This window comes from Ursus arctos, unplaced genomic scaffold (genome assembly GCF_023065955.2).
Source record: "Ursus arctos isolate Adak ecotype North America unplaced genomic scaffold, UrsArc2.0 scaffold_3, whole genome shotgun sequence".
NCBI lineage: Eukaryota > Metazoa > Chordata > Mammalia > Carnivora > Ursidae > Ursus > Ursus arctos.
This window is the reverse complement of record NW_026622985.1, coordinates 47,167,755-47,183,004: the sequence shown is the minus strand read 5'-3', so window position 1 is coordinate 47,183,004 and position 15,250 is coordinate 47,167,755. Positions and strand designations below refer to the sequence as shown.

The following is a 15,250-nucleotide window of genomic DNA, read 5'->3' as shown; positions in this document are numbered from 1 at the left end:
ATATACACACATACGTAACTTTACACACAAGTGCACATGCACACAGGGAGTTAGCTTCATCTTTTTAACCTTTTTATTTCTATATTTGTGTACCAATGGTAGTGTTTTTCAGACCGTTCTTCATCCTTGTTTTTGTCCTTTGGTTCTCCTCTGAATTGTTCTATTGTGACAGAGTCCTTCCTAAATGTTACATATTCCATCAAGCATATCTAGAGCACTATTGACTCAGCTTAATCCAAAGACTAACTAAAACTCCTAATTATTTTACAGCTATCTTGAAATTCACTTGTTGTTTATTATAGTACTTATTTAACCTTCTCTAGTTTTTCTTAATGGAAACCATGAAAGCGTTTTCGAGTGAAGAAGTTTTATCTTCTTGATACCATCTCTTAACACTGTTCTATGTTCCTAAAGTAGTGGAGTTCAGTTTCTTTTACTTTTTTTTTTTTTTTTTTTTTTTTGGCAGGGAACATAATTTGTTTCTGTATTAGTTCTTATGAGACTCACACTTTCTGGAAAATATTCTTGTAGTTTTTTTATGACTTTGATTTTGTGTCCCTTTTTTCTTTCTTTCTTTGTTTCTGTCTGTTAAAATTCTCAGAGTTCCATATGCAGACTATTTTGGTTTCTAGACGTTTCTCCCTTTCTTAATTGAAATTATCTGACATTTGTGCAGTCAGAATCTCAATCTGAATGCTTCCTATCCCCCTGGAGATTATTCCTTTTTATATTTCTGATCATATTTTCTTAAAAGCTTTTCTGTATTACTAAAGGATTCTGTAGTCCTCTATAGATTCTGAGCATGTAATGTAACAAAAAAATTATTTTAAAAAATAAACATTAGTTACTTGTCAGTTACTTGAGCTTTCTGCTTATTTTATCTGCTTGTTTATTTTTTCAGTGTCTCCTCAAAATATCTGTGTTATTATTGCCTTGAATTGTAGCAAAAGTATGTTGTGGCTAATTCCGTTTGCATCAATTTCTGTTTTGGAAAATGTTTTATTTTTTTCAGAATTTCTTTAATAAGGCAGCCAAAACTTATAATCACCAGCAATATATTTTATTTTTTATATAAGCTAAGGCTTATATTTTCTAGCAATAGCCTTATCACCCCAGTTTTTTAATCCTATATTTGTGTATGAAAATACATTCTTAAGACAATATATTTTGAAGACGGTTGTTGTATACTTTTAAAATGCAATGAGATATTATAGACTAGAAAATGATTGCATTTTTCACGTGTGTTACGCTCTGTATTTTCCCAGACTTCTCAGTTAAATAACAAGTCTGATACAATGAAGTCATGGTATAATATCTTTTCCCCTTAGATGGACACTTTTGTAAATCCACTTCGAAATTCTATGAGGAATGTTTCAAATGCAGTTAAATCCCTTCCTGATAGCTTGGCAGAGGGAATGACTAAAATGTCAGACAACATGGGCAAAATGTCAGAAAGATTAGGTCAAGACATAAAGCAATCATTTTTCAAGGTAAGAAGATGTTTTCAGTAATATCTACAGCAAACTATTTTTAAGTCAACTAAGATTTATTGAGCTTCTGCTTAGATTTACCTTATTTCTTTTCAGAAGTCCAAAGCTCTCTAGACACATAGTCTTACAAAGAATAAAAAAACTAAAGAGAATGAATTCTTATCAGAAATAGATACTGTAAAATCCAGTCACTCCTCAGGCTTTGCTGGGGTAGAATTTTGAAAGCCAGTAAAGTTAAGAAACATCCTTTGTACTGTTATATTCTGTCATGCCGTTTTTATTTTATAATGCTATTAAATTTTAAAACAAAAGCAAGTGCTGTTGCACAAATGAACTATACTAGTATTCATCAGGAAACATAAAGCCTAATTTCTCCTGTGTCACCTGACCAAGTGGCTAGGAGATCAAAGGGAGGCAAAGTCTCACAATTGTCAGCCTCTGGGGCCATCCTTTACTTGGATATACAAGTGAGTGGTATAGAAGAGTTTCATAGGAAGCTTTTTCATTACATTAGCAAATACAGGTAGCAGACCAAGTAGTTTGTTACTTTCTTATTTATACTTTGCATTATTTTGACCTACTTGTTTCATGTTATAATCAAGACTATAAAAGAAAACCAGTTACTGTTAGAGCTTTCTATTTGTTAGATCATGTTTGAGTGAAGAGGAAATATATATATATATATATATATATATATATACACACACACAGAGAGATAGAATTTCTTTACGAGACAACTCCTAAAATAATGTGTGTGTAAATCCATACTTTCCTATTTATTCTCATACTTTCTCTGATGCTTTATCTTTGTTTCTAATCTTGGGGACATAATACTAACACTGAAGATGAGGATTTTGCAGTACCACTTCTGCCAGTAACTACTCATATGACTTTGTACAGAAGTCACTGAGCTTTTTCTGGTTCTTTTTTCCTTACCAGCAACATGAAGGGGTTATAATAGGTGATCTTAATGGTCCCTGCTGTGCTGACAAATGATTATCAGCTAACACCAGTCTCTCCATTTTCCTCATAACTTATATTATCTAAAACTAATTAGTTTCTTAAGTTTATTAACTTGCTGTCAAGCTCCTTATGGTAAAATAAAGAAGATTGGAATTCTGTTCTCTGGCTGTGCTACTAACTTTTGTTTTTTAAATCATTTAACCTTTCTTAGCTTTAAGTTCTTCTAGAAAGTATAGGGGTTTGTCTAAGTAATTTCCCCTTCCAACTCAAAAGTCCATTTTTTTTAAAGGAAAAAAATCTTTTGGTAATGAAGTAATCACACTTTAACATTGGATTTCTAATTGTAGATTATTAATACTTTTCAATGCCATATAAACTTTGTTTATATATTGTTCCAAAAATCAAATTAAATGCTATTATTACACTTTATACTCATTTTGGTTTATTATTGTATGGTGTTCTTTCACTGTCTGCTTTAGTGTGTTTATTTTGTTCTGTTTTTTTTTTTTTTTTTAATGTTAGGTGCCTCCTTTAATTCCGAAGACTGACTCAGATCCTGAACATTGTCGGGTCTCAGCTCAACTTGATGATACTGTGAGTTAATTTTATTTTTGGCAGTATTCAACTGTAATTGAAATCATATTTGATAGATCTTTTTAATGAAGTATAATATGTATACCTATTACTCTATACCTATGTGTATATGTTATATGTGTTAAGTTTGATGAATTCTTACAGACTGAACATGTCCATGTAATCAGCACTCTAAGCAAGAAACAGAATGTTACCAATACCCCAGAAAGCCCCTAATGCTCTCTTCCTGTCACTATCCTCTCCCCCACCAAGGATAATCACTATCCTGACTTCTACCCTGCTTTTATACTTTATATAAATGAAACTGTAAGGTATGTACTTTTTAAGTCTGGCTTTTTCTTTTTTCTTTCTTTTTTTTTTTTTTTTTGCTCAACATTGTGATATTCTTCCATGTTGTTTTGTGTGATTGTAGTTGCTTCATTCTTGTGGACTTAACAGCACTCCGTTTTGTAAATAAAGTATAATTTATTTGTTATAATATGAATAGTACTCCTATGAACATTCTGGTACATGTCTTTTGATTAAAAAATTAAGTATACTTTTCTGTTGGGTCTGTACCCGGGAATGGAATTCCTTGGTTAGAAGGTATTCATAAGTTCAGTTTTAAGAGATACTGTCAAATAGTTTTCCAAAGTGTTTGTGCTGCTTACACTGCTGCCAGCAATGCATGAGAATTTCAATGCTCCATAGCCTGCCAGCAGTCAATATGTTATGTCTTTTAAATTTTAGCCATTCTGGTTGTATCTCATGTGGATTTCCATTTCTCTGATGACTGTGGAAATGTTGAGCCTTTTTGCATATGTTTGTTGGCCATTTGGGTGTCTTGTCTTGTGTCTCTAGCTCTTTCCTCTATTTTTCTGTTGGCTTGGCTGTCTTTGTCTTTTTTGATTGACAAGAGTGCTTTCTATAATCTGAGTAGTGGTTCTTTGTCAGATAGAAGTATTTGTGTATTGTGAATATCTTCTAGTTGGTGTGCTTTTGTGCAAAGTATATATATAATCTGTGCCTACTACAAGGTCACAAAGATTTGATTTTCTTTAAAAATCTTTTTTGTTTTATCTTGCCAAAATTTAGATTTCCCATTCATCTAGGATTAATTTTTGTGAATGGAGCAAGGGCAGTTGACCCAAGCACCATTTACTGAGAATGCCTCTTTTCCCAAGTGTACAGTTTCTCCCTTGTCACAGATTAGATCATTGTATATGTTTGGGTCTGGGCTTTGTATTCTGTTCTGTTAGGCAGATTTATTTTAGAGTTATAATTATCTCCCTTCAGTTTTTCATTGAATTTCTTATAATAAACTGTATTTTAAAGGTAATATTTTATTTGCTTTTTAAGGAAATTTTTTAGAAGGTTTTATTATGAGTTATGCTGGTGTAACATCCAGCATAACTTTACCTTCTGTTAAGAGTTTTTACAATTTAAAAATCTTAAAAAAAAAAGGGGGGGGGACGCCTGGGTGGCTCAGTCCGTTAAGCGTCTGCCTTCGGCTCAGGGCATGATCCCAGTGTTCTGGGATTGAGCCCCACATCGGGCTCTTCTACTAGGAGCCTGCTTCTTCCTCTCCCACTCCCCCTGCTTGTGTTCCCTCTCTCGCTGGCTGTCTCTGTCAAATAAATAAGTAAAGTCTTTAATAAAAAAAAAAGAGTTTTTACAATTTAGGTATTTATTAGAATTATCCTGTCACACCAAACTAATGAATATACTCAATCAGAAAATAGAGCAGTATTTATTTTGCCTCTGGAGTGAAATCGGTCTCTGCCCTCCAGCACACCCCTCACCAAACTCAGTCACTCCTTGTTTGGTTAGCTCTGAGTTTTCCATATGGAAAGGGAGGTGCACTAAGAAAATGTTTACAGTATGACAGTGAAAAAAATATGTAACTCATGCTGTTTTCTCAAGATTTAAATTATAATATGGATGAGGAAATGATTGGAAAGAGTATCTTAGTGATGAAAGAATTATAAAATTATCGGCAATATATGTAGTTTTATTGTAGTTCTAAATCTATTTTGTTTTGTATATATTTCTTCACATCAAAGCTTTCTAGTTGTCTTTACTTTTTTTAACTTTTATTTTTTTGCTCTTCTTCTAGTCGTCTTTACTTTTATCTTTACTTTTTACATCATTAGTTGAATATTCCCATAAAAAAAGTGTACAAATTTTTACTTGTTAAAAATTAAAAGAAAATTTTAGGACTATAGTGAAATATGCCCTTTGTAATAACTTAGCTATATACTGGATCTTATTTTAGCTTCTTTTTCCTGCAAATACCTAAGTACATATAACATACTAACCAAGCATAACATGTTATTCTTTGTAGATTGTGTTTTGTTCTATTAAATAAGGAGAAATGTTGAGAATATTTTGTTCTTTTCAAAAAGATGCTCCAGAAAATCGGCAAAGGGGGCTAGCATTTGCCTTATCAAAGTAGTACAGACTCTACTAAAAGTAAAAGAACCAAATTTTTTTTTCCTAAGATGTCATAGATCCACTTTGAGTTTTTTTCACTACCACTTTGGAATTGTAGGTTTGTGAAATTCTGTATTCTTGCCAAATGACGGTTAAAAACATGTGTTTTTAAAATTAGAATGATAGGTTATGAAGACTATAGTATAACTTGTTCTTGATCTCTGAAATTGGTACCAATCATTTTGTAAAAGCAGCAGAAGTAGCCATTCGTAGTAAATAAGTAATTCAAATAAACGTATTATCATTTCTTCCCATATTTTTTCAGGTGGATGACAATATTCCACTTAGGGTAATGCTGCTTCTTATGGATGAAGTATTTGACTTAAAAGAGAGAAATCAGTGGTTGCGAAGGAATATCAAAAACCTACTTCAACAGCTTATTAGAGCCACATATGGTGATACTATTAATAGGTACCAATTTTTTTTTTTTCATCCCATCCTAATGGAAGTAGATTGTTCAACCTTTATAGGACAATTTTCTTCTCTGGGCCTTTTAAGATCTTTAAAACAGTCTTTTGCTTTCACAAATAGTTGAAGTACAAATTAAGTTACTTCATGAAAGGAGTGCTTATTTTATACACCTTCTAAAATTTTGACCCTAATAATTTTAAATTTCTTTACTTTCAGAAAAATAGTTGACCATGTTGATTGGATGACCTCACCTGAGCAAGTAGCCGACTTAGTGAAACGTTTCAGGTATATCTTAAGACACAGTCACTTCTTTCAGGTAGTACAGAGTTTAGCATTGTTATCACTAATTAACTTTCGCTGCTTTTCTTTTCTTCCTGACCTAAATTTGGTTTTAATCATCGCTGATGAGCAAAAAGACTTGTAAGAATTATAATAAAACATTTGTTCCATAGACCTTTTGATCTTTGTTCCTTTAAAACCAGAATAGAAAAAAGTATAAGAGAATAATCTTTAAGATGTTGGTTACATTTTATTACAGTAATGTGGCTTTGAAGTGATTGAAATCCTTGATTTTAAATGAAAATTTTAAAAAACATGTAAATAAAATCTTTAAAAAAAATATGTAAGTCTCTGGCTATGGACTAATTATTAATTATTCAGACCTCTGAAAAGAATACAAATTAAGAGGAGTGATACTTTAATTCATGTGTTCATCCTCCAGAAATATTCTAAACCCCTCCTCTGTGCCTGGTATTTTGCCAGTCACCAGGGACTGAGATAAAATGCAGCCCCTTCAAGGAAAGCACAGCAAGAAATAAACCTCTTTTCTAAAAATGAAAGATAAGCAAGGCATAAATATTCATGACATCATGTACTTGGAAGTAACAGAAGCAAGAAAGGAGTTACCAATATTGAACATTATTTGCTTGGCACTATGCCAACTACTTTATGCATACTTTCTGATTTTACCCTATTTTATGAGAGAGGGATTTTGGTCTCCATTCTGTTATATGGAACCTGAGGATTAGAGAAGTTTAGTGGCTTGTCTGGAAGCTCACATGCTGGAAAGCGGGGAACAACAGTTTTCTCTAATCTGAAGCTGAGTTTCTCCCCACCATACCGGACCGTTGCCAAAAGTCAGACCACCTGTCCTGGCATGTGCATTCTGTTTCAGGGCTGGTGAATGATGTTTGGTTCACTGTGGAGCATGATTCTCAGCCTTGACTGCATGTTGGAATCACTTGGAGAGTTTTAAAAAGTACTGATACTTGGGTCCCATCTCGAAAGTCTGACTCAATCAGTAGAAGGCCTGAATGTAAAGATTTTTTAAAGCTCCCAGGTGTTTCTAATAGTCAGTTAAGAACTGCTCTGGGAGTCTCTCTCCCTCAGACCAAATTCCCCGATGGAACCTTAGTGTGTTCCGTTCTTGCCTTTGGCCTGTGAATTGGGAGAACTGGACTAAAGCACGCTGTGCAAGTGAAGGAGAATAGGGTATATATGTGAAAGGAATGTTGTAATCAGTCTAACTGTAAGGTGTGGGTGCAGGCTTTGTTTTGTATTGGCTTAATTATAAGGGAACTAAGGGAGATTAACTATAAGGTATCCAAATTCAAGATATTGTGGGGTTGTATTTGGATCAGATGTTCAATCTCATTGAGATCACGGGCCTACTTTGAGTTTAGATGGCTGTGATATAGTCATCTATGTATTTCATTTTGCTCTCTTTTTCATTTGCTAGTGTTTAAAAGGTATTCCAGGGCAGAATTCATCTGTTACTTTTCTTACGTATATCCTTTTGAACCCTGCTCTTAGTTACTATTTGTTGAGTGTCATACCTCTATGAAATTTCAGAAATGTTTCTGCTTTCTATTTCCATTTGTGTTTTCTGTAGAAAATTGGAATAATTTTACTGACTTATATCATTAGAAAATGAAAATTTTTACAAAATTTATTTAATTTTCTTAAATAGAGATGCCTTTTGGCCAAATGGCATTTTAGCAGAGACTGTTCCGTGCAGAGATAAAGCTATTCGAATGAGAACAAGAGTTGCAGGAAAAACTAAATTACTTTCAATTATGCCAGGTGAGTGAACAGGTTTGGTAAAAATCTACTAATTTGTAGTTCTTCTGAATTTTTGGCATTGAGCATGCTGGTTTAGCTGCCTATTGATTTTAGTAACTACTGTGTATTAGGCACTATTGCTGTGCACTTCTCATATATCCTTCACTAACTCTCATAACGGTATTAAGAAGCTAGGCACTGTTGACATCACAGCTTTATATGTGAGCAAATAGAACCTCAAAGAGGTTATGTAAGCCACCCCAGGTTTCAAGCTAGGAAGTGACTGTTGGGCTTCTGCTCCGCGCTGAGCGACTTGAAAGCCATTGCTTTCAATCATGAAAAAAAAAGAAAGTGGTGCTTTTAACCACTTCATTTGCTACCTTGAACCATTTTGAGAATAAACTTGATGATAAAATATGTGACAGATGAATAAAAGAATATGAAGTGTGAGGTTTTCAGGAAGTGTATTTGTTCTACTTCAGAGAACGTATTCTTTCAAAGAATCCCTTTATGTAGAAACAACTGATTGGTCTGTTATTAATCTCATTTAAAACATGATTCCAAAGAAAATATACTTAGTGGCGTTCTTTTGGTCTAATTTGAATTACTTCTTTAGAACACTGCTGTCTGACTAACTTAGACTCACTTTGTCCCCCTTTTGCCTTCGCTCCATCAGAGGGCCTCTATAATGTGAAAAACCATTTTGTGTGGCTGGGTGGTTGTTTGGTCTCTTCTTTAGTTATGAATATCTTTGAAAATACTTAGATATCTCTTCTCTACATTTTAATTATGAATACAGAGTGGAAAAGGAATATTTATGAAGTTCATTAACATCATTTAATATCTATTTCTTTTTCTATAACTTTGTTTTTCTTTAACTTAGAGCTGTATTTTCATTATAGATTTTAAAATCTCTCTTCTGTCAGTTAAGTTGGAAATTTGCCACATGACTATAAATTCTGTCCTACAGACTATATACTGTTGCGTTTGGAGAAAAAAAGCAAATCCTAGAAATAACATTTAAGAAAAAAAGCAAATCATAGAAATAACATTTTAGAAAAATAAAAATAAATGACAATTTAGGATTAAATATTATTTAATATACTGTTAGCACAAACCAGATTGTGCTCTAGACTGATTTATATAGCTGAAAGAAACTAATGCATTTGTTCAGTAAATACTTATTGAGAGTGTTTCATGTGCCAGACACTTTCTTTGCACTAATCTTTGCCTTCTTGGAGCTTACATTCTATTTGGGAAACACAGACAGAAGGTAGACAAGTAAAGGCCCGTATGTCAGCTAGTGGTTAAGTGCTGACGAGACCAATAGTGCAGGAAGAGGGAAGTGCCGGGTGAGGTGCAGTTGTGTGAGAAGAGGACACTTGAGTGAAGACTTGAAAGAAGTGAGGCTAAATATAAAGGTATATATGTTTATATATGCATAATCCCTTTCCTGTTTTTAGTAAATTCATAAGCCATTTGCTTTAAATTACATAGTACTTCTAGGTAGAAACATACCTTGTGGAAGCTGCATGTTTCTTTTGAAAGCAGGTAAATAGTATTTACTGCATATTGGGGCCCTGATTATAAATAATTGAGAATAATCATACATGTTCCCCTACTCAGATATCTGTAATAACTTCATGTCGCTTGGGAGTAAACTCCACACTTGGCTCACTCTGACAGCCACAGCACTTGTTTCCATTCTTCTCTCCACATTCTTTTAAAAGAATTTCAGAATTTAGCTGAACTACAGTTCAGTGCCCCCATTTTTTGAACCTGCCTTGTTTTTCCCACTTAGTGCTCATTTGCTCGTTGTTATTCTGTCCCCCACAGCTAATTCATCACCTCTTTGTGCCTGTCAAACTCCTGCCCAGGTAGCAAAGTCTCCTTCATTCCTCACTTCCTTGAAGGGAACCTTTCTTGATTATATACCATGTGGAATTCTCCCCTCTGTAAACATCTTTATACTTGGGGTACTTGAATGGCACTGTTACTATTGCAGGCTTTTTGAGATTGTTAATCACCTTTCATATATCATTTCCTTACAGTATTTCTTACTGTGCATTAGACACAGTAGGACTATTTGTATAGTGTTTTCGCCTTTGCAGATCACTTTTCACATTATTTCATTAAAGCTCTCTCAATTCTTAGTTATAAGGATTTGGTTATTATAAATCCCCATTTTACAGATAAGGAAACAAACTCAGGATGGGTAAATATTGTAAAGGTATTAAGGGACAGGATTGTAACTCTAATTTGGGGTTTCAGGAGTCTAGAAGCTGCCGCTTTTTCCTGTGCTATATCCTCCCCAGTATCTGTTACTACATAAGTGGACGGATGCATGCAGACGTGTAGATTTTAATCTCAGTTAGAATGCGTAGCTGAAATACATGAACTGAGTATCTCCTATTTATTACCCTGCTGTGTACTTCACATACTTCAAACTTAGAGCATAGTTTAGGCCTTGTGTTTCCTTTATACGAGTAATGAATGATGCTTATTTGTCCCCTCTTCATTTAGATGAACTGAAGCACATTATCGGGGCTGAGACAACACGGAAAGGTATTCTTCGTGTGTTTGAAATGTTTCAGCACAACCAGTTAAATAGGAGAATGGTTTATGTCTTCTTGGAAGGCTTTTTGGAAACCTTATTTCCACAGTATAAATTTCGTGAACTTTTCAACAAACTGCATTCACGGTCAAAGCAGATACAGAAATATAAACAGAAACTTCAAACTACTCAAGCGCCTTCTTTACAGAAAAGGTGACACTCCAATCTCTGAAGCTGGTGTTCATTTTGTCCAGGACTAATAATATGGACAGATCTTCTGGGGCTTAACTCATATACTGTCATGTCGCACCAGTCTTTTAGTGTCTCAAAATAGATTATTAATACATTCTTAAGACTGTGGTTCTTCTCATCCTCGTCCGTAATCCAGCCACTACCAAGAAAGATTTCTGTGTCTTAAATGATTTGGTGCATATTTTTGCAACATTGAGAGGATACTGCCCCCTTCTCAAGCAAGAATGACGTTGGTCTCTTCCATTTCAAACTAATCAGCATTCTCCAGCAATGACAAAGTGCCAGAATGTGTACATGAGAGCTGAGGAAAGCACAAAACAATGGTTCACAGATAAACTGGCTAATTTGTTTAACCATGGGAGACTGAGCAATGTATGATTTGGAGGGGATTTTTTTTTTTTTTGGCATAATAATTTTATAGATCCTTATCAGAATTTTGATATAATGTGGATTAGCCAGGTGAATGATCTTTGGAACATCTGCTTCAGGTCTGGGGAGAGTGACAGGATGCCCTTAAAGTATGAAGTAACCTTATTCCCTAATTACAGTTTTGTGACATAAAATAAAACCAATCAAAAACAGAATTTGATTGGATTTGTTATTCATTGGTAAAAAACAAATTTTAATTGATTCTTACGTGCTTTGGGGCTCTGTTTTGCTCTGTGGTACTCAATCATAAGTTTTCTTTTGGTATTCTGTGTGCAAAAAGAAGCATATAGTGGCGCTCTCACTTAAGTTTCAAAATTATTACAGTTTTCTTTATCTTTAAGAGATTACTGATTATACAATAGGGAGTATAATCTCGAAAGAACTGCCAAATACATTCTTTTATTTTAAAAACATGGAAATTTAAAAAAAAAACAGCTATTGAAAAAAACACTATTGAAAGTTACAATATAATTTTAAAAAATGCGTGATCTAGACATACCTTAGGCGATTGCAAAAGTAGCAAATCAAAGGATTAAATGATCTTATTAGTCATATGTAAACAGACAGATTCCTAATTCTATTACTATGTATATATATGAAAATAAATAATGAAAACAGAACTATAATATTTTTAAAAATATGCTTTTATTTATATTTTGCATAATATAAAATTCTACTAAATAAAGCAAGTTGGCAAAACCCCTGGGTGTATACATTTAAGTCCCTGAAATAATTTTATACCAACAACAACAAATCACCTTTTCCAGTTCTGGAGCCTCTGCATCTCTTCTAGTTTTCTCATTCTCTGTTTGTCCATCTTGGAAGTCTTCATATCCCTTGTATGCAGGATTTCTGCATAGTTTTAAATAGTTACACTGACCAAGGGTTTGGGTATGTCAGCGTTTTTTTGTTTTAAAAATATTTAACACTACAACCTTAAAATAGTGAAGCTACTTATCAGACCACTGAGCCAAGATCCTGGTATTAAAAGAACGTCTGGGTGCTTAAGATAAAGGGACAGAGTATCGGTATCCCAGTTATTTGGGAGCTTTAAGATTGGAACAAGATGTCATTGTCTTGTTTTCACAGAGATCCTACTTACAAAGTGAAGCCTAATAACAGAATAAAGCCTTCCCTTAAAGCTTTATAATAATAATCATATTTATTAATAATGCTGTTGTGTATACTTAGAGTATGCATATATTCAGCCTGTGTTGCATGTCTAAAGAATTACATAAATGAAATCCCTTTCATTGCAACTTGCAAATGAGAAAAGATCCTTATTCACTGTGGCGGAAGAAATAATATTTTTTCTTCCCAGTGTGTCTCCCTGCCGTGGTCCATCCCCATGCCCCAGGCTTTAAAGGTGAGGATTTGTGAAACATGTCTGTGGGAAGCATCAGCATGGCCATAAGTGCAATGATTTTCAGATATACCCTTGCCCATTTCAAGTATATTTTTTGACATAAATAAGTCTAAGAGTAAACAGGAATTCGTGTAAGAGCCTAGCGTGTACATACGAAAAGCATTTCCAGATAATGTGAGGAATGCTGGCCATCAACCAGGGAAAGGAAGAAAGGTCCTGCAAAACTGCAACTTTTCATAACAGAGCCCTGCAAGGTAACTGCAATCATACCAAAAACTACATGAGTAAATGGGTTTTTTAAATAATTTTCGTTTAAAGAGTTTATATTTCAAAAGCAGAAGTGTCAAGTGGTAGGTAGTTTATGTAAACGGTTGTGCATCTTCGCTGTGCACATCTGTGTTTTACATCAGAGAGAGCCGTGGTCATGCTAAAATGAGAGCTACTTTTTGAATGACTTGGTCAAGCTGTGTGTAAAATATTTAATTCCTAAGTCAAGTACAGTGTACTATGTTTAATAAAGTTATTACATTTAATGCATTTATTGCATATATAAATATATACCTGAAGAGGCTTTAAGTCTTCTGAGATTTGATTTTTTGAATGTGTTTTTAAAGTCAGTGGTGCCTTTAGGCAAGAACCTTCAAAATTAATCATTCTTTGGGTTTTCTGATTTTTTCAGGTAACATATAAACTATTTAGAAACCATCACTACTAACTTAGAGTTCATTCACCTAAAAATTGATTGTATGATTTAAATATAGCGCTTAGCTGGGCATTTCCTCTGATTAGGGTGTTCTGAATAGTTGCTGAAAAAATTGTGCCATTGACCAATGGATGCACTTGGTTAGCCTTAATTTTTTAAAAAAAAAAAAATTAAAAACTTTCTTGAATATTTCTGTTTGCTCATTTTAAGTTTGTGCTGCTGGTGTTTGGAAAAAATCAAACAGTTAAGTGCTACCAGAAAGTGTATCAATTTTTAAAAAATTAAGAACAATATAAATTTCACAATCTAAAATTTTAATTTTGTGCAATATTTTCATTTAATGCATGTGTATTTGAGTAATTGTAAAATAAATGAATTTTTAATGTTTTGAGATCTAGTTTAAACTGTCTTCTTAACCCAACAACTTACATTCCGTTGTTGCTGCATCCTTTTATTTAAGGACTTGTTTTAAAAGTCTTTTTTGTCACTCCTTGTAAAATTCTTTTGTTATTAGTAAATTTTGCTTATAGGAGCGTGGCTCCTGTATTACAAGGGAAAAATATAAAGAGCACATCTTAGGATTATAGTTGTTAAAAGATAACTTGTGCATATCATTGTACAGTAAATGTCAACTGTGTGCCTAACTATTCTATCAATACTTTCCTTCTTTAACAAAGAAGAAATAACGATCAGAATGTCAGTTATTTTTATTGAACGAAAAAGAAGATTAAAATTTTTATTTGGTTTGCATTATGTTCTGTCCATTAGAAAATACTAATAAAGTATTAACAAACCTTTTTGTTGAATTTATTTAGTTGTGATGTATTATTGCTTTAAAAAGTGCTTGCTCAATGGTCTTATTTTAGTATCTCTGTGTATTTTCCTTTCTTTTCATTTTAGAAATCAAGCAGTTCAAGTTCTGTATTGATAGAAGAGCTGTTGAATGATTACTGACAACTTACTGAATTTAATTTTTCCATTTATGGGGCAATAATTTATGACCACAATGTTATAGAAACTTCATACTTACCTATCATACAAAATTATGAAGTCATCTTCCCATAGGAAGAGCTGTAATAAGTAGTCCATTAACAGTTTTTATTTGATCTCATTTTTAATTCATAGTTGCCTAATATTTTAGATGTTTCAGTTCTCAAGGCAATAGAGTCAGTTCTCACAATGTGGCTTTGTCTGGTTGGTCATAGTGTTTTCAGTCTTGCATCTGTATCCATAGCTTCTCAGACATCAGCTGTGAGTACTCTTACCCTACTATTGACAGGCATAGTATTTGTCAGAGTGCATCCTGTAAAATATTGGTCCCTTTAAGACGTTTCTGGGCAGTAATTTTATACCTCTATGTAACTTATGCAAATCTATGTACTGTTCCAAACCCTGAGATGCTCCTTTACAGTCCAAATGATACTATCAAAGTTTCCGAAAAGTTCTGGAATAAATAAGTCTATTTAATTTTGTTTACCTAACTTTCCAAAACAGAATTTTTTGTCTAATAGCTTGATGATAATGTTCCCGAGGAACATGATTTGAAAAATCTGAGATGGGGTGGAAAAAAAGGGTGAAGCATCTTTAATTAGGGAATAAACTCTAGATAGAATATAGACTAATGGATTCAGGATATGAAGTTTTATTTTCAGCCTGTCATTCCAATGGAAAGTTGAGTCTTCGAAAGAAAAAGAATGTGAAAAATTAACAGATGGTTATATAGCAGATATTAGAGTTGAACTTGGACCTGGGTACCAGAATAATGAACTCAGTAAGGGATAATACAGTATGTCCCAAGAGGAATGGGAAAGATACTTGCCAAGGATCTTGCTAGTGTGGTCAAGAGGATATTAACTAGGAAGTGCAGAGGGGAGAGAGAAATGCGATACAGTTCAGTTTTGAAAATGTGTGCTAGACATTGACCCATATTTATTGGCAGATATCGTTTGGCCTAG

The 15,250-nt window shown here is 33.6% G+C and overlaps 1 protein-coding gene across 8 annotated transcripts in view; it reads left to right on the top strand.

The window, feature by feature from the left end:
- SNX13 (sorting nexin 13) overlaps positions 1-14,105 on the top strand; it is a 127,772-nt gene extending 113,667 nt beyond the window's left edge. For 5 of the 8 annotated variants that reach the window (XM_026507038.4, XM_026507035.4, XM_044386981.3 and 2 more), the window contains 6 exons: positions 1,329-1,490; positions 2,976-3,047; positions 5,785-5,930; positions 6,147-6,215; positions 7,900-8,012; positions 10,515-14,105. In XM_026507038.4, coding sequence (XP_026362823.4) covers positions 1,329-1,490; positions 2,976-3,047; positions 5,785-5,930; positions 6,147-6,215; positions 7,900-8,012; positions 10,515-10,762 — 810 coding nt within the window. In that variant the 3' untranslated portion in view covers positions 10,763-14,105. The remainder of the gene's footprint in view (positions 1-1,328; positions 1,491-2,975; positions 3,048-5,784; positions 5,931-6,146; positions 6,216-7,899; positions 8,013-10,514) is intronic. The other 3 variants (XM_026507041.4, XM_048213155.2, XM_057304166.1) reach the window with 1 other exon arrangement.
- Positions 14,106-15,250: the final 1,145 nt, after the last annotated feature.